Below are 26,051 nucleotides of genomic sequence, written 5' to 3'. Positions count from 1 at the left end.
CCAGTCATCTTATAGACATGTAATGTGCACTATGTATGAAATGTAATAATGTAACATATCTGTGATTTGCAAAAATGTACAATGCCATCATTTTCTTCTGGACTGGTTTAAGAAACAAAGTGACTGCCCTTGCCAGTTTAAATGAACATATTTAAATAAGCATGACAGGGAAAGCCTCTCCTCCCATTTTACAGCTGCCCTTCTGAGACCAGCTGTATGTGCTTTTAGGTCACCTCACACCACCATCTTGATGAATGTGTTTGTTTAAGATAACCCTCCATGCTCAATTCACCACGGTTTACCATCAGTACACAAACCCAGATGCGAACTCACATGATCGGACACACACAATAACATGCATATATACATGCAGACTTACGCAGCTGGACATTAGAACATTCTAATAATGCAGATGGGTGCCATAAAATGTAAAGTACATAAACAAGAGTACAAAAAAAAAAAAAGATTCATAGCTTAGCAACTATTCACAATTCTAGCTGAGGATGGAAAAGCATTACAGGATACCTAACTGAGGAAATACACATAATTTCATGATCATACTTTTATCCAGGGCCCGTGTTTATCAAACTGCCAAAAGCAATAAATGTCCTATTATTTAATTCGTGTTTGTTAAACATTTGTTTGGTTTGGTTTTTAATTTTAAAATGCTAACTGCTAATCACTAACTGCTAAGGGGATGGGTGGGGCTTCAATGGGCCCTTCCCAACTTCTGGCCCCCATGCTTGGACCACAGCCATCTTTAAACTCAGCCATCATTTATTTTGATATCGACAAAACAGACATGCACGGGAAAAAACTCAAAATGGCTTCTGTGGTAGTTCCTGCTACATTAGGTCTCTCCAGAACCACATTTTGCCAGAACGTCTTTCTCTCTCTCTCTCTCTCTCTCTCTCTCTCTCTCACACACACACACACACACACACACACACACACACACTCCTGTACTTCTATCATTCACTAACATATTGCTTCCCTAACCCTTTACTCTAACCTTCTCCATCACAGCTATATGCCTGTCCAAAATTCCCTCACTTTTCAAAAATGTCTCCACACACAAAATAAAAACAAAAGCACAAAATCTAGGGATTTTTGTTTTTAGCATGAACAGTCAGCCAGATGTTGATTAAATCATTGTTTCTTCTTGGCTATTCCTATTTGGAGCACATGTGATTACTCACATGATCTCTTTCAAGTTACTCTCCCATACTCCTATACTACATTATCAGTAGGAATTTCAGAAATGTGTCTTATTGCTCACACATTAAAAAATGTTTTATATTTCCTTGAGTTTGCTCTTTACAAAATTCTTAGGTGTAAATATTGTAAATTTGATAAATATGGGCCGTGATCGAGACTCTCTAGATTAGTTGAGGTAGAATTGTAAAACAAAAACTTGTAATGTTTTTCCATCTTATTGTAAAATATAATAAACCAATTGTCAACAATAGGAAACATAATCATAAAGTCGAGCATTCATCTTTACTGTACCATGTATCATAATAAATAGTACAGAAAACAGTCACACTAAATATATTCTACTCAGTGTTTTAACATGTCAACAGTCTCGTCCAGTGTCAGATCTTTGACGTGTCTTCTAGTTTATTGGAGGACACGTCCTCTTCCTCCTTTTGTTTCTTGAAGCCTGGATGAGTCAGGCCAATTGCATGCTCCATTATTCGGCCTCCCATGTTGAGGATAAGAGCAAGCCAAGCCAAGGCAAAGATGATCCAAATGCCTGCAAGGCTACGGTACAGAGAGATGTACTCCTTGCCCGGGTCAGTCCCTACAAGAATTGACATTACCTTGTTAGAACATGCTCGTTCATCTCTGACAGAAACATGCAGATTTTCTTGTGTCATACATTAAATGATAACATTTAATGTTTAATGCAAAGCATTTTTCAAAGCATTAAGTGGCTTTTTTTTCTTCTTTTTTTGACAGTGGTCTGCTATGGTCTTTGCACCACATTACTGCTTGTTTGCTCTATCTACTCACCCACCACATAATCTCCAAAACCAATGGTGCTGAGAGTAATGAAGGCAAAATAGAAGCCCTCGCCAAACGTCCAGCCTTCCACGTAACTGAACAGCAAAGGAGGGATGACCAAAAACAGCAAGCTGCCTGCGATGAAGAACAAGCTCACTGCCAGAGCCTCAACTGTTTGCTAGAGAAAAAAAGAGATGAAATTCATAGACATAAATTTCACAGAAGAGGCCATTTCATTTTCTGGACATAGCTTTTATCTCTACGGTGATTCGTAGTAAAGAAAAAGCAAAACAGACAACAAAATTCCGATGTTTTGATCAGAAATCAATGGAAGTAAAAAAAAAAAAACACTCCCTTGAAAAAAAAAAAAATTTACCCTGTATAATGAGATTATCATCTCAGAATTATACGGAAAAAGTGTAAATGAAAGAAAAAAAGCTTTGTTGAGTCTGATTTAAAGATATTCTTTTAATCTAAAAATTAGGAGAAATGTTTTCACGAAAACAATCTGCTCAATGCTTTTTTCTGTTTTTGTTTATTTATTTATTCATTATTTAGAATAAACAAGATTATGAAAAGATATCATGAAAAAATGTTGCTCTTATTTTTCTTAATTAACAAGATTATAACCTTGTGGAGCATTTGTTTTTTTTAACAAAAACTTTTCTCAGAATTCTGAGAAGATAAAATTGTTTATTCAGACAGAATACTTTTTTTTTTTAATTAAAATTCATGTAATTCTAAGACAATAATCTCCTCAATTCTGAAAAAACAAGAACAATTGTTTTTTATGAAAACTGAGGTAATGGTCTCATTCATTCATTTTCAAAAATTAATAAAGAATTCATGTATTTTTTCTCAAGCGAATGCATTACTGTCTAAATAATTAAGTACCTTGTGTGAAACGACAGACACCATTCCCCTCTCCAGTCGACCCAGGTGGATGGTCAGGCACTTCCCCAGCTGTTTGAGGAAGGCCAGGTTCAGTGGGATTCCACACAGCGCGTAAAACACACAAAACACTTGACCAGATACAGTGCTGGGGGAGAGGTTGCCATAGCCTGCAGACAACATCAAAATTGGTCATTATTTTATCTAATCAGTTCAAATGCTGATACGTATGGACAGATGCTCACCTATAGTTGTGACTACTGTGCCTGCAAAGAAGAAGGAGCTACTAAAATCCCAGTTGCTGGGGTTTGTTGAGTTGCCCGAGGGGTTCACTCCCTTTTCCCAGGCATCCAAAATTACCTGCAAACAAACACACACACGCACACGCACACGCACACGCACACACACACACACACACACACACACACACACACACACACACACACACACACACACACAGAGAGAGAGATATCAAATCCTGGAGCAAATTTTCGTCACAGCAATAATGGTTACCATATAATCTATCATAACACACTTATTGATCAGGTTACTGGAACACCATTTATTGCCTTTATGCATTTATGTACCTAACCTAATCATAAAATCAATCTCAATTTCTCTGACACACAGTATTCAACAAGCCCTTTTCATCATCATATTTACTCAGCAATGTACAGATTTGTATACAACTCAAAAGCCTTTTGTCAATTCTCACTACTTTGATAAAGACAGGTCATGAACTTTAGCATGTGACCATATTGAATATGAATAAAAGCTGACAAACTGAGTCAAAAAAATACAGACTAATCTTACATACTGAATTGTTATTGTTTTGTGATTACATCTCAAGGACTGTCTATTACACTTATGAGAAATTAATTTCTTAAAGAATTACTAAGAAAGTTAACCTGAACAAACTTCTCCAAGGCAGGTCCATCCAGGCAGGTGTAGTTAGCCAAGAAATTCAACTTCTTCAGTTGGAAGTGGTTTCGGTTGTTGTTCTCAGCCTCTCGCTCTAGTATTTGGAAGATGGTGGCCCCAATCAGCAGGTATGTAAGGTGGGCCAGAGCCAAAAATGCTGTCCAGCTCACTTTGACCGGCACCAACTGGAACCTCGCCATCAACCTCCTCCAGTCCCGCAATGGACCCAAAGACTGATGCTCAAACTCAAAGGTTAATCACTTCAGAAGGGACTCAGTGAAATCTTAGACCTCATAAGTAGTTCCCCGATTGCAGTTTCCATCATTTCAGATTTTCTCCAAAAAAAGCAAAGAGGAAATTCTCAAAAGGGAGACAAAAATGAACTTTAAGTAGATGAGACTAATAGACTGGTCTTAAATACAGTTTTAGAGCATCAAGAAAAGATTGATGTTTGGTATCTTGGGGTTGACAGCTCTAACTGGATAATCCTCTAAAGGTAAAACATCTCAACTCAACGCGCTCACTCTGATTGGTCAGAGTACCCTAGATGTTAGGTTTTGATTTATGGGTTGCTTGGGTAACGATCAAACCCCTCTTCTCCATTAGCACGGCATCTGGACACACACACACTTTCAACCTTTTCCACTAATAAGGAAGCGGCGGCAGCATCTTGTCAGCAGAACAAAAGTTAATATTTTACCTGGCTGCTGTTGGTTGTCCAAGCACCCACAGTTGTGGAGTGCTGATACCAGAGCCTTTCAGTACTATTCTGCATTGTGGGGACTCATTTTATTGGCAAAGTGTATTTCAACCACAAAACTTTTGGAGTGATGACTTTTGACGATTGATAAACATACTTTACAGAAATTGCTATTGAATGTTGGAGAGGTGTAAAGAGCACTACTTGACTGTGGTCCATAAACCAGAGAGTTGAAATATGTGTCATGAGAGAACTTCATGGGGTTTTATGGCTGCAGTGTTGAGCAAGCTGACAAATGCCTGAGAGGATGTAAGACAGGTATCGACTTAATAGCAGATGCCAATAACTACAGTTATAATTATCACATAAAATTTCAGTCCTACTCTGGTATGGACTTGTCACCAGAAGACAAATTTGGAATTGTATGCCTCTGCAAGTAGCACATTATATTTACACATTTTACATGTATCACACCAACACTGGTTGATTTTTGAAGCGTGTCTCTGCTGTGATTCCAGCTCACTTTTAGCCCCCAAACATGGGTGTTTCTTAGTGACCCATCACTGCTTTTCCAGTGAGGATAGGGCCATGGCAAGTAGTTTTGTTTTTTGTTATTTCAGACATCTCTGCTTTTCATCTGAAGATGTTGCCCCCAAGACCAAAACTTGGTGGTAGTGTTACTGATGTCATGCGACTATGCCTTTTACTTCTGTTGTCTGCATTCATGCTTCAAATATCCTTAATGTGGTGTTCATTTGTAAAGATTATCTTGCTGAAGATAAAAGTATCCTAAACGTTTGTTTGCCAGAAAGCTTATTTTCTGCAATAACACAAAATCCAATGGATGCTAACTTTTAAGTTGAGCTACAAAATAAAAAAAAACATCATCCCTGCACTACTCTATAGATATTCCCAATTTTGCAATAATTATAAAACACATTCTCTGGAGACTGACTATTCATTGATAAATACACTGAGCGTGTTTTATTTAGTGACATAACTTTATCTAATACTGAGACACAAGCTGAGAAATCCAGTTTAAAGTTATGATGTGGGGGTCTGTAAACCAACCAACCAGCCTTAAAACATAAAAAGCATTATTAAAGATCTAGTATGCACTTATGAAGAAAGATTGTTGCTTGTTGAGTCTCATTTCCAGGTCGTCAAATACTGACAACCTTTGGCTGGTAGTCGGACCAAACCACCAACCCAATGCGTAGGTATTTGATGACCTGATTCAACAATCCACTGTCGCTCTCCAGAATTACATACTGAACTTCTAGTAATCGTATTTTTCTTAAGTTAGAAGCATGCTGTAAAATCACTTAACATGTAAAGAGACTGTTTTTTAGTTTCATTTCTTACATATTTCTGCTGAATAAATGGTGAAATACTACAACCATGAACTGTTCTGTAATCTTGTTTTTGGGGTTCCTTACATCATCCTACTTATATCTGCATATATATACTGATAAAACATACCATGCATGTGGAGTAAGAATATTTTAAAAGGTGCTAGACAAATAAAAAAATGAATGCATAGAAAGTCATAAAAAATTAGCCAAAATAAATGTGATCTCTAAATGTGAGGGTTAAAATCAAAGTTGACATTTGAAACTGAACAGTCTACTACATACTATACTGAATGTGAGATGGAGGAAATGCTGTAAAACTTGAATATTGAATTGCGTGTCATCGCAATACTTCCATTATTAAAGGTAACATGTTAGCTCTCAAAACTAAGCTATTTGATAGTTGCACACTTAATAAGCCAACGGTAGTATGTCAATTTTTTCAATAAAAAAAAAGACCTTCATACACACGTCATGAAGAAAGTGATTGATGTGACTACGAGAAATAACAGATATCATGACTTGTCCAAAGAAGGCTCTTTCTCCAAGGCAACTCTGCCTGGATGCAAATTATGCAGCTGCTTGTCATTCGTCAAACAAATCAATGCAAAGCCATGCAAACAGGTTGTCTCAATGTTCACAGGTTGTCCTCTGTCTGGGTAGGTGTGTAGTGAAGGTGGTGACGTGACTTTGATTACTGGCTGACGCTGTTGAGTCCAGTGAATGTCAGAAGCACTGGGAGAGTCTCATAAAACCCATCTATTGTCTAACGGCATGGAATTTGTTTTCATGTAGCGACATTGTACATTTAGTACTGTGTGTTAACTTGTTTTAGGCCACTTAAGATCAAAATTGTGCATCAGTCAGTCCAATGCTGACTTTGATTTTATTAAAACTTAGTTTGACTGATATTATCTAAACTAAACTATCAAATAAAATTCTACCATAATTAAGTGTGAGTAACCAATAAAGATCAATCAGCTCAATACACAATAATCAATACTCCACACAAACAAATCTTTGTAAGGCTATTTGAATTTCAAATACTGTATCTTAAGGAAGCCTAGTGCAGATGGGAGGCCTGCCTTCTGCCAAGTGCATGCTGGGATTGGCTCCACCTCCCCATGTCGCTGTATAGCAGTGAGCACAGACATATTTTAGAAACCATTTGTAAAAACACTAGACGATAATTGGTTTTGCTTATATCATTTGCTTCCACTAACTCATATTCTGTACAACCCCTGCAAATATAGGCTCATATTTCAAGGAGATTTTAAAGCCAACAGTTAGCTCCCCAAACAGCCTTTGGAATGTGACAGCAAAGGTGGATTAGTATTAGTATTAAGTGTAAAGAGGAATGAATTTGAATGCTAATGGACTTAGTGTTTTAACTAATGATTTACCCAAATGTTGTGGCCTTTAACCTTCATGGTTGATGTTTGTTAAGACTCATTTACAGGAATATTTCACCCACAAGAGAAAAAGTGAAATTAACTGAGAAAACTTAGTTTTTGTGACAAGCCACCACGGTGAATGGATATTCCAAAAAAGCTGAAAACATATTACAACATTACACCTGAGCACACACATGCTCAGGCACATTCAGGGTATGCTTTTTACTGTGTCACGTTTTAGCAAAATTGCATGTGTTTGGGAATCACTGAGCATACAACTGGAAAATGGGACTTGGGTTATATTGCATGAGTTGTGTGAGAGTTTGAAAACGGACGTTTTGATATAGTTTTGCTGTGGTTTAAAGCGGACTAAGATAACTTCAATTCATGAAGAATGAACGCCTTTTTAGGATTCTCTGTTCACTGTGAGGTATCTCTGAGGTATGCTTGAGCAATACTTGGTTAGACACAATAAGAAACTGAACAAACAAAGCATAAGGCAATGGAAAATATTTAATTTCTCTGTAGGATCCTTTCCATAATGCTGTCAGACACTTATCATAATAATCTGAGCCTTGTCAGTGGCAAAAACAAGCACTTTTAGTGGATGTAAACTGACAGTGCGAGAATGCCACGGGTGATTATATGTCAGCCCGTTTCATGCTCCTGGCTGCAGTGTTGGACCAGTAAAAAATGTTGTTACCATAAATCAGTTTCACATTAAGTGAGTCAATTTTCTTGGGTCATTTTACAGTTGAATTTAGGTTAATGAGTACAGCAACCTCAACACTACAACTGCCACATGTGAGACAGTTACCTTCAATAAATAAAGGGCTTTAACACACAGATTTAGCATCAGTGGTGATAACAGAAAACACCAACTACTGCTTGCTATTTCACAGATCAAAATATTTATAAAAATGTGAAGTTCCTGCTAAGTTTAAATCACGCGGTAGCAACTTCCCACAGAAAACAGAGCAGGCAGATAGGCTGTTATGTGGGGCAAAACAACTCACACTATTTGTTGGTCAGTGCCAAGTACAATGGCAAAGAAACTAACAAAAAAAGTGCAAAGTAGTACAATAATACACACTGTGGCATTGCACTATTTTGGTTAAGCTTTCTATATTTGATATTTTGTGCAGAATTCTTACAGAACATCCTGGTTTACGTAACAGGGAATCTACTGCACATATAGTACATATATCTATCTACAACATTTTACACAAACAGTATTACACTTAAAATAAAACGAAACCAGACAGAAATATGAAATGCACTTATCACTCTGCATGTGGACACTTCCTGTGACCATTTCAAAAAGTCATGATTCATTTCTTCTTTAAACACATTACTGGAGCCGACTGGTTTCCTGTTGTCCGCTCCGTCCTCTGATATCTTGAGACAACATTTGTTCAGATCAAATGGCCGGCGCGGGCTGTGATTTATATTCCTGCCCATTATATCACTGGCGTAAAAATCAGACAGGATGTGTGTTTGGCAGAGGGGACTGGTTATGAGAAATCTCGTGTGTTTTGGACCCAGTCGGGATAATTTCTTCACACATCTTCGTTGTTATTCATGTGTGAGACACATTTTTAGGACAGCGTGGAGCAGTTAGATGATGATAATTTCAGTCCTTCATCAGAATTTCATGTTATTATTGAAGTTGGCCTGAAATACATAAAAACACACAGGGCAGATTAGACGTCCAGTTGAAATCATTGAGAAATAAGCCATAAAGAAATATGACAAGACAATGTGCTTTTTTTGGGTCTTAATAAGTCAAAAAACAAAACAGAACTGTATATTCAGAGCAACTGAGGTGTATTATGCTTTGTTTGTATGGGTCTTATCTTGAGGTCAGAGGTCTAGGGATGATTACGTCTCGGAGTCAGATGAGTAGAATATTGATACTAGGCTTAAATGACATGGACTGTGGCCCCTTGGGGGTTTTTTTGTGATTGATCACAGTAGGTGAGGAATTGTTTACTGATGAATGTGTAGATGCTTGTACCTATATAAGAGACATGCATGAGTTGTAAGACAGAGATTCGCATTAGTCCTGAATCTTCTCCCAGGCAGACCATGGTGCCTGGTGGATGCTGAACTTTGTTGTAATAAATGAATTCTTATGCAACCAAGTCGGTGTCAGCGGCAGATCCTTCATCGTCTACACATCATTGCTACTTAAGAAACAACGACACAACAACACCTAAATGAAATTACAGTGAAACACACCTAAACCATGACTTCAATCACAATAACAGCCTCTACACTTCCCACCATGCACTTAAAAGCTGTTTTGATAGGAGGGATAGCACCATACAGAGGTTACCAAACAACCACGAAGAGGGGCTTTCCTGTCAAAACATAGTCGCTATACAGCTTAGGAGTGCCGAGCTAAAGAGGCATGAAATGAGTCTTCCTTGCCTGAAGCGGGGAAAGAAAAGAAAGCGAGACTTTGGAGGTTGAATGTGCTCCTCTGCCTGACTATTTTTCTGTCTGCTGTCTCTGCTCATTTGGCCATCGCTCTGTCTGTTCACATGACCTCAGCCGTTCTGCATATCTAGTGGCAAACCACAAGACAGCCAAGTCCGCTTCCCTGTCTGCCAAAGTAAGCAGCTACGCAAGGGTCAAAGGAGAGGAGAGAGTGGAACGGAGAGAGGAACCACGTAAGAGCAAAAGATGAGTCGTTGCGGAGCTAGAAAAAAGTGAGGCTGTTTGTATGAAATTATGGGATCCCAACCCAAAAAAGACATTCCCTACCCTTCACGCACTGCTGCCAGAAAAAACAAAAGTGAATCTGAAATCATTCTTAGCTTTTCAGTGGTAGCTCATCGAGTTTTATAGGTAACGGGTAATTTCTAATATAGAACATACAGAATGTGATGTATACTAATTTAAAAAAAAAAACTCTCAAAAGCTCAAAACAAGACAATTATGGTGAAGTGTTTTAAAAGATCACTCCACCAGAGGGCAGCATACAATGCAATATCTATGTTGTGTGAAAGCTTAGTGAGGTCAATATTTCTTGTTGTGTGTGTGTGTGTGTGTGTGTGTGTGTGTGTGTGTGTGTGTGTGTGTGTGTGTGTGTGTGCCTAATTTAAAGACACCTTAAGGGAAACATTTCAAACTGCAGTTAATTGGGGACAGCTTGTGCAATTTGTGACAAAAAGTTGTACCCTCAGTTGGGAAAAAGTGGATTTTTGGGTCAGTGGTTGAAGTGAGGGCCATGTTTTAGGTAGGGGTAGGATAAGACAAACAGTGTTTGTTTATTTATTTATTTATTATTTTTGAAGATTGAAGATATTATTTTTTTTTTTAGCTTTTGCCTTTATCATGTAGCAAAGGGCTGCAGGTTGGAGTCAAACCTGTGGCTGCTGCAGCACGGTGATCTATTTTGTTATGGTTAGGATAAGTCCCTAGGAAATAAATGTAAGTCCATAAAATGTCCCAAAAAGTGACAGGTCAAGTCAATTTTTATTTATATAGCACTAAATGATAACAAAAAGTTCAGACCCAACAATTCAAATGGATTCCCACTAAGAACAAGCACTTTATTATCTTCCTCTATGTGTGACAGTGGCAAGGAAAAACTTGCTTTTAACAGATAGAAACCTCAAACAGAACCATGACTGTATTGTGGGGGGGGGCATCTGCCCCTGCATGTGTTACCTGTTCTGTTGAGGAGTTGTTGTCTGGCTCTGACAAAAGCCAGGATGTCCGCATCAGTCTGCTGGTCTCCAGTCAGGGGAATCGAGGAGGATGAGAGGTTGGTGGTGGAAAGGGCCCTGAAATGTGGTTTTTCTAATTTAGTATGACAATATCTGCGTAAGTTCTTCAGTTTCTGTAACATGTATCAGTTAATTTCTAATAGTCTTACTTTGTATGTGTTTATGTGTTGGGGGGCGTATGCTTTAAGGTCCAGTGTGTAGGATTTAAGGGGATATACTGGCAGAAATGGAATACAACATAATAAGTATGTTTTCTTTAGTGAATAATCAATTGAAAATAAGAATTCTTGTGATTTCCTTACCTTAAAATGAGCTGTTTGTATCCACAGCAAGCCATTCCTTGTCTACGAAGATTGCAAGGTTGCACTGCCATGCCTCTACAGTAGCCCAGAATGGACACACCAAACACTGGCTCCAAATAGGGCCATTTGTGTTTTTGCATCAGCCAGTATAGTTAGCAGCCCCTCCACAACGAGCAGCATAACAAACACTGATTTTTTAAAAAAGGTTTTTACTGGTTTAAATCTCTGGATCTGTTTATTTTGGAGAGGAAGAGTCCTCTGCAGATAATTCTGCTCCTACTAAAAACATCCCGAATGTCAGATTTCAAGTCATCAGAGAGAAAAGGTGAGCACACATTAGCCGGAGCTGGGTTAGTGACCCATCTTTGACGAACCAAACAGCACTGCAGAAACACTGATTTCAATGTGAAACTGCTTTATTCTGAGTTTTTACCAGTTTTAATCACCTGCTCTGTTTGTTCTGGAGAGGAAGAGATCTCTGCGGATAATTTGGTTCCCAGTAAAAACCTCCTGTACAAAAGAATTCTAACAAGGAGAGGTTTTAGCTGGTTGCAATGTGCAATCCTCACCACTAGATGCCATAAAATCCTCATAAATCTTACACACTGTTCCTTTAAAAGCCCCTCATAATTCTGAACACCACCACTGTAAAATGTTGTACTTGTGCTGTTCCAAAACATTCAACGGCCCCTCATATCACAGAGCCTCTGTATAAAACAATAGTATATCTGTACTATGATGGTTGCTGGAGAGATGAACACAAGCATATATTTTATGCCCTGAGTGTTTTACTGTGGTTGTAAAATGGTAGTTCCAGCAGGAGCATTCAAGCGAGACCCCTTTGATTTGTTAATAGAGTTTGGAGACATTACTTCACAAAGAAATAAAAAAGTTACAGCCGCATTCATAAGTGGAGAGAAAACAACGCGCAGCTATAAAAGCTACAGGTCCAGGCTGTATGTCTAGATTTAAGAGCGACTGCAAACATGCGGTATATGCTGTTGTAATGTCTGCATTTGTGTCTAAAATTATGGTGATCATACACTCATTTTTTGCAGTCTTAGTGAATCAAAACTGCAATGTTATTAGAAAAGACAGACTTAAAATTAATATTGCAGATGCCTATCTGGTAATGAGACACCCTACTGAAAGTTACTCATTTCTGAACAGATTACAATCACAGAGTTTCCTCGGCATGTCGATTCAGCTGAATGCTGGATACAGAGTGGGGAATTTGGGGTGTGTGGGTGCAACAATTTTGTGAAAAACCAAATATGTTGTTTTAAAAAGCCACCCATTAATTTCCAACACGCCAAGCCAGTTATCTGTGTACCTCCACTCAGATGCAGGAGCGAAGTCAGTCAGCCTCCCACCATCCAGGGACTTCTCAAGGCCAGATGGGACTGCTGTCACGGGAGGTACACTTTTAGGAATGAAGCTTCTGAAACGTAATAATTACAATTTTATGATGATGAAGACAAAATATTACATGCAGTAAAATCTGGTAATACTTTGTAGGTAACAAAGAAAGAGATTAAGTGAAGCTCGGCTGACCTAAGATCTTGAACAGGGGCAGTGGAGCAGTCTGGATTTGGGTCTGGGCCTGCTGGAGGGTCTCTCACAGTGCTGCTCAGAGCAGGTGCACTGCAGAATAAGTCAGGAGAGCATTTCATTAATATGATTAAACCATAATCCCACAGATTATATATATATATATTAATCTATAGGAACAATAAAACATAATGTTCATATGAAACTTATATAGTGGGTCTATAGGAAGTGCTCACTGTATTTCTCTGACGTCAATGTCATTTTTCTCTTTGTGTCTCTGAATCATCACATATATGTCTTTGCAGCAAGAGGGAGAAACCACATAAACGACAGCAGTTTGCACATAAACATTTCACACACAGGATTCCTGTAGGTTTTGTCAGGTTACTTTTAATACCACATAGAATGCTGTTGAATACCTGTTTCAGTTTGACAGTATGATTGAAAACAAGTATGAATGATATGGCCTAGAGTTATTATATTATATTATATTTACGTCCTAACACTATATAACACAGCACAAATATAAAATGCACTTCTCACAAGTATATAACACGTGGAAGGCAATGGATTGATGTACAGTTAATCACCATTTTTCAATTATGAGCCAATGAGCTCCCTAGTTACTGTAGTTACAGCATTTGCTACAAGTCTGACAGTGCTGACTGAAACATCACAAATATGATTTGAGATCTTTCTGAATAAACAATCCACCATCACAACAAGCCAGCTGCTAGTGTATCGGTAAGTGACATCTTCTGCAGCACACAATCAGACAAAAAAACATATGCAGCTAACAGCAGGAACGAGAAAACATGACTTTAGACTAGACTAAATATTAGAATAAGACTTTTGTAAATCGAAATTAAAACTTTTTAATACATTTTAAGTTTGTTTTTTTGAGAAAAATGAATTCAGTACTTTTTAAGGCCTGCAGACACCCTGATGTAGTCTGAAAAGTGAGGATGTCTAATGTCTAAACAGATACTGTGGTCATTGTTTCTGTGAATGTGAGCCAATATTTATTTTTTTATATATTTTTTTCAGGCTTTTTGCCTTTATTACAGGGGAGCTTGAGAATGACAGAAAAGGGGTGGAGAGAATGGGGATGAGACGCAGCAAAGGGTCACATGTCAGAATCAAAGCTCAGTCTTGCACTCTACCAGATGAGCTAAAGGTCGCCCATTTGATCCAATATTTATCTAAATATCGTTTGCCATGGCAGACCTGTGATATGGGATGTCAAACACCACCTGTGTAATTATAACATGAGCCACCTCTCCTATAATGTCACCATGGTTAGTGAAGCGAAAAAACACAATGACATTACTTTTCAACATTTGTTCAACATTTGTTCAAAATGTGTTCCATGGAAACAAGCAGTGAGGAGCTGCAGGTTGTTGGCTATTAGTCAAGTGCTGTTCAAGCACAGATGGTGAAAGAGTAAAAATAACAGTAACAGTAAAGTAATTGAGCGTGAATGAGTCAGTGAGGGGAAGGTGTATCTCCTTGTAACTTGGCTGCTTTTTGTATACAATAAATCGGCTCAGTGGAGACTCAAAATGCATGCTTAATGACATGATCACTACATCTAAACATATTTGTCCCCACTTTTGACAGATTACCAGTTGCATCTGTCAGGAGGGGTACAAGGACAGACAAAAAATAGTGGTCATAATCATCAAAATGTGTCTTACCGAAATCCTGGAGTCCTAGGTGAAGACGGCTGCAAGGTTCCATTTGGCGATCGGGTGTGACATCTGGCTGTGGCCTCAGACTCCTAGTCACAATCAATGTGAAAATAATTTAACTATTTTTGGAACACTTCAACAAAAACATCATTCCACACTGATGACAGTTTAACACGGTGTGACCATAAGTCTCAAACAACAAAAGGGAACAGAAATCCTCAGGTATTTTGTTTTGTCTAGCTCCATCATATCTCATATTCAAAGTTTGATCAATTACATGTGTACTGTTTTCCAAAAACAGAGCAACAAATGGTTGAACAAAGCTGTTGAATAATGGCAAGGAAAACGTCCTGTTTCCTGCGTGGAAGACCAAAACTGCACGTCAGGTCTGTCTGTCTGTCAGACTTCCTCTTCTCTCCATTTGTCATTTGGTGATAAATTCCCAGACCTTGCTCAGATGTGAGTGAGATATAGTTCTCCATTCATAAGATCAAACCGAACCGTAAACGCCAGCAGTGTCTGCCGGTCAGATGTTGCAGCTGAACATCTTTTCTGTGGTCGGTTTCGGAAATGTGCACAACAGCCATCAAGGCCTAGTGAAGTGCGTGTGAGATGACTGAGTTATTTCTGTAAGTGTTATTCATAGTTTGGGAATTTTTAACTCAACTTTTTTGCAATAACAGTCTGTCAAGTATTTAATGGGACAGTTCAAATTTTTTTTTAAATCTGTTTTTACCATTATTACTTTATTTATTTGAAAAGGGCGAATACAGAGAAACATTGATAACTGCAGAGGCATTTTTTTCTTTTATCCGCTATTTCTACACCCTGCCCTAACTAAAATTAAAATCAAAATTGAAACTAACTCCTCACCAACGCCCCCCTCAAAAAATACAAAACACAAAACATAGTTCATCTTTGATAACTTTCTCTAAACTGTCAGTGTTATAGAAACTACTGTAGGTCTAACTGAAGGTCAACATAGCAACAAACGTGGTCTTGTTTTTCTTCTTTATACTGACATTAATCACTTTTCAACTGGTGCCCATGTTTCTGCGTCATCACTGAAATTATTCAAAATATAGCACAAATTTAAACTGATTCCTGTTTTTAGGTGGGACTTAATTTTTGATGGCTTAAATATGTTTTGCTGCTGGCTCCACAGCAGTACATGCTTATTTTGTGCTGCTTCTCCAAACTTGGGCGTGGCAACGTACTGTAATGCACTGTATTTAATACATTGACTATGCATAAGTACCTCATACAACCCATCTTCAAAACATCTGAACTATCCCTTTAAAGATTAACACAAAATTATCATTTAGGACCGAAATAAACACTGACTCATTTCTTATCCCCCACTGTGTTACAGAGAAACCTCATGCACATGTTGTCCTTGTTAGGACTAACTGCTGAGACTGTATTGATGCTGTTGCTGTGTTGTCTCTAAGCTACTCTCCAGGCCCTTGTTTGGGTCACATGGAAATCTGCAAAAAAAAGAATGAGTTTCCATGTATTTTCCTCCTTCGTATCTTCCCACCAGGGCCCATTCAACATGATGCTGAACAGAGGCTGCAAGGGTCACACTGGTGCCATAAAAGCCTCCGAAGTCGGAGACACATGCGTATCAGCTTACACGCACACACTAACGCGTCCATAGAGGCCAATATTCAGAAAACACACAAAAGAAAACATCCATAAATACAAAGACATAAATGAACAGACAAGGCTTCCTGGCTAATTTCAGAAACATATCTTGGACACAGTAGCCTTGCCATTATGTCATGCTTACAGAAGCTTTATGTGGTGTTGTCACATAGATAGGTAGAGAAAGGGAAGGTCAGTCACCTGTATGCTGGAAGCCTCCTGGCTCCACCACTCATGGAAATCCCTCTGGAGCTTGACCTTTGCCCTCTCCAGCAACAGCTGCAGGTGCTCAATCTCTGTCCTCAGCGCTTTCAGACGGCCAATGGCGTTCTTATAACTGACGGCAGATATTAGCAGCACCAAATTTATCTTTTGTTCACATTACACAGCATCAGCTGTGTCTAATCAGTCAGGAGGAAACTATAAAAATTTTTAGGACGTAATATATTAAAATGCACAATTAGGACACTCACGTGTGTTTTTCCTGCTCAATGTGTTTGCACAGGTTTTCTTCTACTGGGTTGACCTCCTCCTCGACCTCTGTGTGATTACCCATTATACCTTCGCACACACAGAAGGCATGGCAGATGTTTTAAAGACAGACAAAAAACATGGACATACTGTAGATAAAATCACAAATACAGTCCTGATGTTTTTTTTTTTTTGGTTCGAGTCCCGAAGCTTGTAAGCGCGTGTTGTGTACACGTGAGATTTCCTTCAAAGACAGTGTTTTAAGAATTGGCCCTGGATAATAGAAGCCAGGCTGCTGTGAAGTGTTCTCTAATGCGGGACTCAAAAACACAAGAAAAGCCTTTGGCGCCTGAACTGGAGGGAGATGTTTGTGTGCTTTACAACCAGATTTCCTCATCAAAGCCTGTATGTCACTGATCAAAACAGTCAGAAAAGAGTAAATGAAGGAGTCTTAGAGTTGTGACGCCCAGGCTTTGGTCACTAAGCTTTCAGTCAGCGAGGACTACTATGTACAGAGGCTTTGAAGTGGGCACTGTTGTACATACAGTAATGAGATCCCACAATGCGTTTACAGTGTTTACCGCCCAACTCTGAAAGGATTCAATATCAAAAAGATGATAAACATTTGTTCATCTTTTCAGTTGATATGTGAGAAGCTGAGTGCGAGTGTAAACCTGGATTTTCAGTCAGGCCACATTCACGCAAGCCTTAGTACTCAATTTGGATTTATTGCTCATGTGTGTTTTTTGTTATATTTTGTTTGGCTGTTCACATTATTTTCTAAATGTGGCCCAAATCAGATATCAGTAGGAACTGGTCATAGTGCTAACGCGACCAGGATGTGCAAAAATAATTCATTTTTAGGGCTTTTTGATCGATTGATTGCCTTTACCACCGCTAGAGAGTGACTAGAAGAAAGGGAGGGATGATACACAGCAAAGGGAGGCGGTTCAGACTTGAACCCGGGCTGCTGCTGAGTACTCGTTCTAAATCAGAGGTACCTAATTTTTTTCCTTGGAGGGTCAACACTGATCCAAAACTGTCTAAAGGCAAAATCATATTTATTGTATTGTATTTTTCGTTTTCAAAATGGCACCATGATCCCTGAATTACCCTAACTGAAAAGCTTGTCTGTGTGCCTCTGTCTCTTCCTTTACCCCTTTTTTTTCTGACCTCACTCAAACTGACCTGAGTATTTTTACCTCACAAAAACCCCTAGCATAAACAGCATTTTACATTATAATTTCTTTTTATAATTTAATTTAAAGAATTTTGCTAGAAATATCTGGCGGGCCAAATCTGTCCTTTTGGCAGACTTAATGTTTGCACGCTTTACCAGGTGAGCTAGAGTAGAGCCAAATTTTTAAAAATTGCTTTTTGTGGAGCAATCGCTGCTACCTCTGTACAGAGGTGTGTGTGTTTGGATGGAGAATCGGGGCCAGGAGTGGTGGGATCATGACTTGAATGGCTTTATTGAAACAGATTTCATCCAGAATTTTAGGATGTCAAGGCAAGGGCTCCTTTTAACTGCGTCTGTCAGCACCTCTCCAAAAGACTTTTGCAGCAAGACGCTCACTGATGTAACAGCTGCATGAACTTGAATCTGAATGTTCAGATTGAGGTCACACTGCAAAAAGATAAGACCTCTATCTGATTTAGGACCAGGTATTAAAGTGGACTAAATCAGAATGGAAAATATCAGATTTCTTGAGATTTTTGCTGTTTATGCTTCCATGAAAACAAAACAAACAAACAACAAACACATAAACAAACAAAACATCTGACTCACTTATGAGCAATAAATAAATAAATAAATAAATAATATTTGGCCACTTTTGCCTGCAGTCTGAACAGAGTCTGAGGTGAAGATTTAGTATATGATGCAGTTAATTGCTGTAAGAGTCCATGCTTTGTTTAGCTTTTGGTGTGTGTAGGTGGATTTGGATATTGTGCTGATCCTAGCTGAGGTTTTGTTGTGGGAATATTCACTGTCAGTTTGATCTTACCGTGAGCTGCCCTCTGCCTCCTCTGCATCTCCAACTGCTTCTTTAGCTCAGCTTAGAAAGAGAGAGGAAAAAAACATTTCTACATCATAAAGACAAAGAACATCAATTTTTTGATTATTAACACTCAGCCACAAATCCACAATCCCACTACAATATTCACTAATGATTAAAATGAACCAACTCCTTAACTTTTTTTAATACGTATATCAGAACCATCTTTGCCTGTTCTTGGATGACATTTAAAGTTCACATTTTAGAACACAATTTATAACTACAAAAAAAAATAACATAAAAAATCTTCTAAAATCCTTATACCTTTTTTGCAACAAAGTATCATTCTGAAGAGAGACATATATCAAAAGATAAAGGATGATTCATTGCAAGAACAGACTGCCTCCGAGGGTGCTGCACAATGAAACAAACCACAGTTAAGGATTCAGTGCCAACACAGGCTTTCAATTATCATAAATTAAGGCAAAGCTGGGAAATCACAGACATACAAATGTCTCCACATGCATACTCCTTATAATGAGTAAACTGGACTTCATGAGTAATTTTGGTAGAGTGCTCTTTGAATGTGGCAGCTTGTCGTGATCTTAGTCCACAAAGAGATGTTACAGTAAACACATCTAAAGTCTCGGAATTGTCTTTACACGCACAATTTTTTTTTTGATGAACTTGTCACTGAGTTGTTTGTACAAGATGATCTGAACTTAGGACAGGACGTACTGCTGAGTTACACACTTCCACAGTCCTCAGAATGAACTCTTGTTACTCTACTGAGGCAGGAAGCAACGCGAGGGAGGCTTTTTGGGTCACTGCCCCTCTTGTGGCAGTAATACCGGGTTAACATATGGGTAAGTCATTTGTGTTCTGTTTTCGCTGTCTCTCTTCCTCTAATTGACGTAGTTAATTGCCCCATTAAAGATATTGAATTTGTGATGCAATGCGTCAGTGGCAAAGGCCAACTGTAAAGTAAATGGACCAAATATTATTGGATGGGACACATTTGGGGCCATTTCTATGTACACTAAATGATCAGATATTGGAAAATTCAGGGATATATTTACTATGAGACAACAAAGAGAGATGACTTTAAATTGGCAGTGTGTCAGAGAGTGAGTTAAGTAAGAGATAAAAGATAAAAGATAAAAGAGACATTGAAGGGCAGTTCTGTGCTGAGTTTCCATTACAATCCCTCAGGTCTTATATACATGTAGACGGCGCTGTGCTGTAGCTCTTAATGTAACACGACCCTGTCGCCAATCTAAAAGCCGAGGTCCGAGCTCAAAAAACGAGAAATCCAGATGAGGTATCATTTGGCAGACAAAAAAGGGGGTGTTGGGAGCTACCTTTTCATGCAACACCTCTCACAGTGCCATAAAACAGCTGGATCAGAGCTCTCACTTTAACAGACGATGAAGACACTGAAAGCATTTAAGACAAACATCTGTCCTGTTGAAGCGACCTTGAGTAAAGCAGAGTCTCTTATAGAGATCCTGGGATTAATATAGTATAACAATATTATTATTACAGACTTCAGGTTGAGTTTTTACAGCAGCGTTTCAATGATAAATGTTCTGCAATCTGCACATGCAACACACACATACACACAGACAGAGAAGCTCATCTTTCATAAAACACCTTTTTAAACGTAGACCACTATTGGGGGTTTCAGCAGACGGTGGAGACGTGAATGGATGATGTGAAATGTTACAAATGACACACACACGGATGTATTGTGCCCATGATGAAACTGTTTTTCCTAATGCCTATGGAGCGTTAAGAAGGGTTTGGGAACTCCTCACAAAGAGTTTGCAGTTGGAGTAGCTGAGAATGTAAATGAGCTGAGAAGCACTGTGGCTTTACATTGTGGCCGGCCCAAGTCTTCGAACAGACACAACTCTCTCTAACATGACCCATAACTAACCGATGTATAGTCTCCGCGCTTTCACAATAACATAAAAAGATTAAGAAATATTTATGCCGTGGGTATGCCATGTTGACAGGGTGAAGGAGTGCTGGGAACGCATTAACGGCAACATAAAGAGCACATGGGGCCAACACTACCCGTGTGGCTTACATCCGTCATGGCATATACTGAATCTTTTCTAAAGCTCCAAGGCCGAGCAGTTACACATGATGACTGCCTTTATTTGGCAGGGTCATTTTGCAACAATTTGAGGTGCTTTATGCTTGAGTTATGTACTCCCAAACCTAGATTACAATGCAGATGTATTATATTCTGCTCAAGCAGTCTTAAATGTGGTGTGAGAATAAACTCTGTTGCTTTTGGCCATACTATTGAAAATATACAGATCTCAGTGGTGACTAAATTTGGTAAAAAGATCATGTTGAAGGGCCAAAAACTGCATTTTCAACAGCACTTCTGACCTTCGATGACGAGAAAAATTCCATACAAGATTAATTTGCATACGTGTCAAGTAATAGTGGTGTGCGGTGTGCTTGCTGCAATACTTCATTACACTTGAGTGCTCCTATCCCCCTTCCAGGACAAAACTGTGGGCTAAACACCGCAACCTCTTCCAAACCATGCAGGGTTTCCCCCCACACCGTCAGGAGACGTGCCGTCGTCTTAAAGGGCCGGTGTCAAGCTACAAGCCTCAATAAATATTTGGTGATTTTTGTGGCCTGGAGGTTGAACGCGATATGCCGCACGTTACCGCAGCAAGCTGGAGATCATATGTACCATCCAGCTCCTCAAAATCTGGGTGGGTGTCGATGTAAGTCTGTGTGCATAATTAATGCATCGTTAAAGGGGAACTATGCCCATTTTCAAAATTCATGCATGTTATTCTTCTGGTCTAAGACTGTCCAAAATATTCTTAAACATGAACAACTCTTTCCCACATCCAAAAGCAAGAGTGCTAATACTTAAATGTGTGATGTCATCTAGTATAAAGTCTGGAGCTGTTTCACAGACAGTGAATTGGGAAAGATGTTAGAGATGATACTGAGCGCAGCCAGGGGAATGTTCTGATTATATGGGTACATTTTCTGTTAAACAACAAAGAAAACCACAAAAGAATGAAGCCTATTTGGTTAAAAAAAAAACCAACAAAACAAAACAAAACAAAACTAACCAAAAATTCTGTCGGTCCACAAAAATCAGGCTCCCATTCATTGTGAGAAAGCTCAAGAGTTTATAACGTATGACATCACAAACTTGAGACTTCTGCGGTTTCTGGCTGTGGAGAGCCTATAGCTCATGATCACAAATATATGGACTGAACCTTCCCAGAATGTAATTCTTAAAAAAAAACCTTAAAATATTTTAAAATGCATTTACTGGAAAGTCTTTTTTTTATATAAAACTGGACTGTCTGTGCTGTAGAAAGACCAGACACCTTTAAAATTAGTGCTACATGACCAGGAAAAAAGAAGAAAAGGGCTGTGCCATGTAATTTTGCTCAAAGGAAAAAACTTACAACTACCAGAATGCACTGTGTCTCTACAGAACATTTAACACTCCCGCTGGTGGGTGACGTTATGTTATGATGAGCTTGGCTGTTTTGACAAAGGAAAGCTATGGCAGTTAGCTGGTGACAAATTATCTGGGGGGGGGGGGGGCAGATCTCCTTCTTAATCCACTTCTACACTCGTTGTGTCCGTGGTGGTGGGCAAATGAAATGCAGAAGTACAATCTGTGGTTTGAGCAACAGCTCTACAGCTAGTGAACTATTTGAACAGGGAGATCCAGGCGCTGGTGCGATGGAGGGAAGTTTACCACAGTTCATTTACACATAATACCCACATTGTTATGATACAAAGTTGGCTGAAAATTGGCAAAGTATCCCTTTGGGTGCACAAGTGCATAATTTCACTACTAAGTTACCACCATGAGAGTTACATTATGCAAAGCAAAAATACAAATAAAAGGTTGTTAATACTAAACCAGAAACATTGCATTAATAATCCAAATGAGCAGCTAAAAACATCAGCACTAAAAGTAGTCATGTAAAATGGCCTAGTGGTTACAAAGACCACATGTAATGCAGAAATCAAGTTACATTCTATCTGCTACATTCTCTCTCAAGTGTTTCGAAAGCATCTTCTTGGCACTCATACATTTTAGGCTCCAACAGACCCTCCTTGAAATCTATCTCAGAGTCTTTGGGTCACTTCAGCAAAGGTGAGCAGAGGATGAAGGTGGGATACCAAAGCAGTTACCACATGCTCCATTTTGGACTCCATAAATCCCTCGACATCTGGCAGAGAAATCAAGAGACGCTGCTCATTTCCAGCTGCCCTACACCTACCATGCTGTAGAAGATGTGCATCGCTGATCCCTCTGAATAAATATATATCCTTGCACTTTCTGGACCTAAGGGCTTGGAACGTATATGCTCTTCCAGTGGGATTGGATTCCAGAGTCAAATGCTGTGGCCAAGAACAATACTGTAAACCAGGGAAATGTTTAGAAACTGATGTCTCCACGGGCTACCGCCTTTCCCTTTCTCCCCTGAAACTGACCCTCATGCTGGGTACATCCATCAGAAAAAGCAGCGCAAGGCTTTTGTCTATATTATGCTAAACGTTTCCATGTTCTACATTAACCATGAGACACAGGTAGTGTAAAATTTCCAAGAAGGGCTTCCAAGATGGCAAGGAAACACACTGAGCTAAACATTATGGTGCTACTTTCCATCCAGAAGAGGCAACCACCTTCCACTAAAAACACTGTCTCTCATCTAGGAAGAATGCAGCCCCATGCACCTAACAATGTAATAATATCTGACAGCATGGAGATGTTTTGTGGGTATCTGTCCAAATTTGAATAAGTTGAAGAATTCAAATGCTAAATCTTTTTAAAAAACTAAATTAATTCAGTCGATCCAGTTTCTCCATCCTTCACACGCAGTGCTGATGTCTGCAGAACACATTTAAAGAGTTAAAATTTGTCATGATGTCATAGCTGATTTCTGCATTATATATGACATATCTGATATATGCCTGTGTCAGCACCTCATTGTGTGAAATACTGAAAAAAAAAGAATTGTAGGGGTGATAAGTGTGTGCTGGCATGTATGAGGGTAATAGCCGAATGCTACCAAACCACCAAGCGTGATCTGAGGCAGCGACGATGCCAGGCGCTGGTGTGAGGCAAACCTATCCATTTCAATGGCATGTGAAATGAGCCACAGAGACACACAGTCCAGGGAAATTCATAAATGTAGCTTGCAATAGTAAATGCAAACCAGATTGGGCCCTAATAACACGTAACTGCTTTGAGTTCACTGGAAAATTCAACCAAAGTGCAATGAAATCATTTAAACCTCTTGACACTGTAGACAGGAATTTTGTTTAATAAATAAGTGTGGTATCATGCCCAGCAAGGATGAGGCATAACCAACAAAGCAATAAACAGAGGTGGAAGTAACAAATTACATTTTTTTCTTGTTATTGTAAAAAAGTGTTTTTTTGTGTACTTTTTTCAGTCTACAAAAATCATTTGTTTTATTTTTCCTTAAGTATTATTATTATTTTTAATTTTTAATTTATTTCAAATCAACTTAATTTTATTCATTTAGCCAGACATCACATGCCACAAATTCTCCTCAAGGGACTTTAACTTCAAATACTGTAACTGGATATATTTCAAAATGCATCCTTTACAGTATAAAAACAAAATTCACATGAAAAGTCTTGAAAAACTGAGTGAGAAAGACACAAAGGAAGGAAGATAAATCAGCAGCTGCGGCAGAGAAGAAGCTGCTGTGGTTGCAGCGGCTTAAGGGCAGAGTGTCACAGAGCTCCGTGTCTAGAAAGGTAACACTATGCTCTCAGCTGACACTCTGGAAAACATTTTGTACATGTTCTTTATGTTAGCACTCACTAAGGCCTACATAAGGTTGGGTGAAATGGGTAAAAAAAAATATAGACTATTTACATAATTAGGGGTACGGGCATGGGTAAAAAAAACTAAATTTAGGCTGGCAGCGGGTGAGAACAAAAAAGCTGTTTTTTTTTTTCCTGGAGAAATCAGAAAAGAAAACAATCATGCAATATTATTATTTTAACATCTGTATTAGCTAATATTACCAAGCTTCATCAGCCACCACAATTTTGTACAATTGTGAAAGCCAAAGACATAACCTGTGCTCACCATCTTGGCGTCAAGCGCAGCCAGTGGAAGAGACTTCTAGAGTTGATTAGGAATTGAAATCATGTTGCAGTCGCACAGTCAGGTAGTTAAATGATGTAGTTCTATCTCGAATCAGGTTGCATGACTTTGTAGTAACGGGTCAGTACAGATCTTTGAGGGTGTGGATGGGTGGTTTGCAGAATTGGACCTGTGTAGGGCAATGTTATGTGACAAACAGTAGGCTTAAATGCTCATGGTGGATCCTCCAGCAGGGACTTCTACATTCACTTCTAAACTTCTGGAACAATCTCACTCATGTTTTTAATCATCCTTGTTATGACTATGCTCACTTAACTCAAAATATCTGAAAACTATTTGAGCACCCTGGCGGGATAAGAGAGCTTGAGTGGACTGGTCATATTATCAACTGGTAATGAATGAGCAAAATTTAACTCAGTAGATTGTGGAGGAGTTTGCAGTGAACAAGTGTCACATAATGCTGTTCAGACAAGTGAGAACAACAACAAACTCACAAAAATTAACTATAATGTGTACACAAGCCATATAACAGTGCTTTCACTTCAGTAAAGTATTCTTGCACTCCTTCCATTCCTGCTGATGGACTATCAATGGTGTCAGTCAAAATCGTTGACACACAGTAGTACATATATGTGTACAGTAGTTTTCACAACAGAGAAACTTGGAAGTAAACTTCATAATCACTCAGCATTGACTGAAGCTAGGGTTTATGCCAGGCCTCGTTTTGGCATAGTAAGGCTACCTGTCAAGGACATTGCTGAGAAGAACACAGGGGTGTGCTCACAGAGTGGTCATAAAAACAGCCTGAGCCAGGCTAGTAAAAAGCACAGGTTGGAAGACTAGGTGGGTGGAAATCAGAACGCCTCTCTGTCCTGGAAAAGTTCAGGAATGTGCTGAGTGACATTTCTGCACTCCAGGGAAACACAACCCCAACAGTGATCTGTTCATTAAGATTTTCCAGGCAGGTAGGCTGGTGTCTTTTGGGACCCAGGCAACGTTAACAGAAATGATCACTGTTCCGCAGAGCTTGCAACATAATCTGTGTTTGTCGTTAGGCTAATGATGATGATGAAAGTTAAATGTAAAATTAAATGTTTTCACAGCTTCTAAATGTAAAGAGATTTCTGAAGGAACTTACTTATTCGGTTTCTAGACTCATTCAGTGTCTTTCCAATTCCTCTGGCCTCAGCTGACCTGTTTAAGAATGCAGGTGTTAATAAGCAGTGGTAGCAAAAA

At 38.9% G+C, this 26,051-nt stretch overlaps 2 protein-coding genes across 2 annotated transcripts in view; both read right to left on the bottom strand.

Annotated features, from left to right (window-relative positions):
• Window positions 1-890: 890 nt before the first annotated feature.
• LOC121954159 (potassium channel, subfamily K, member 16-like) lies at window positions 891-4,267 on the bottom strand. Its single transcript, XM_042501506.2, has 5 exons — window positions 3,807-4,267; window positions 3,144-3,258; window positions 2,902-3,068; window positions 2,017-2,185; window positions 891-1,804 (listed from the first exon to the last, which is right to left on the bottom strand). The coding sequence occupies exons 1-5, from the start codon at window positions 4,017-4,019 to the stop codon at window positions 1,596-1,598; spliced, it is 873 nt and encodes a 290-aa protein (XP_042357440.1). The 5' UTR covers window positions 4,020-4,267; the 3' UTR covers window positions 891-1,595.
• Window positions 4,268-7,779: 3,512 nt separating this feature from the next.
• Window positions 7,780-26,051, bottom strand: part of kif6 (kinesin family member 6) — a 91,791-nt gene continuing 73,519 nt past the window's right edge. The window contains exons 15-23 of the mRNA XM_042501223.2: window positions 25,954-26,009; window positions 18,671-18,721; window positions 16,667-16,754; window positions 16,395-16,530; window positions 14,553-14,635; window positions 12,859-12,948; window positions 12,638-12,745; window positions 10,944-11,059; window positions 7,780-8,939 (exon numbers count right to left, since the gene is read on the bottom strand). Of these exons, the coding sequence (XP_042357157.2) occupies window positions 8,926-8,939; window positions 10,944-11,059; window positions 12,638-12,745; window positions 12,859-12,948; window positions 14,553-14,635; window positions 16,395-16,530; window positions 16,667-16,754; window positions 18,671-18,721; window positions 25,954-26,009 (742 nt within the window). The 3' untranslated portion in view covers window positions 7,780-8,925. The remainder of the gene's footprint in view (window positions 8,940-10,943; window positions 11,060-12,637; window positions 12,746-12,858; window positions 12,949-14,552; window positions 14,636-16,394; window positions 16,531-16,666; window positions 16,755-18,670; window positions 18,722-25,953; window positions 26,010-26,051) is intronic.

Source organism: Plectropomus leopardus, chromosome 14 (genome assembly GCF_026936395.1).
Source record: "Plectropomus leopardus strain MGB_pleo_1.0 chromosome 14, ASM2693639v1, whole genome shotgun sequence".
In the NCBI taxonomy this organism is placed as follows: domain Eukaryota; kingdom Metazoa; phylum Chordata; class Actinopteri; order Perciformes; family Serranidae; genus Plectropomus; species Plectropomus leopardus.
Note: the sequence above shows the minus strand (reverse complement) of the source record. Positions and strands in the feature narration are given on the sequence as shown.

Excerpts from the sequence above, each read along its gene's own strand:
- LOC121954159 (XM_042501506.2), bottom strand. The coding sequence starts at position 4,019 with ATGGCGAGGTTCCAGTTGGTGCCGGTCAAAGTGAGCTGGACAGCATTT. Across the intron at positions 3,259-3,806 it reads CCTTGGAGAAGTTTGTTCAG|GTAATTTTGGATGCCTGGGA; the intron begins GTTAACTTTCTT and ends GTTTGTTTGCAG. Across the intron at positions 3,069-3,143 it reads CACAGTAGTCACAACTATAG|GCTATGGCAACCTCTCCCCC; the intron begins GTGAGCATCTGT and ends TGTTGTCTGCAG.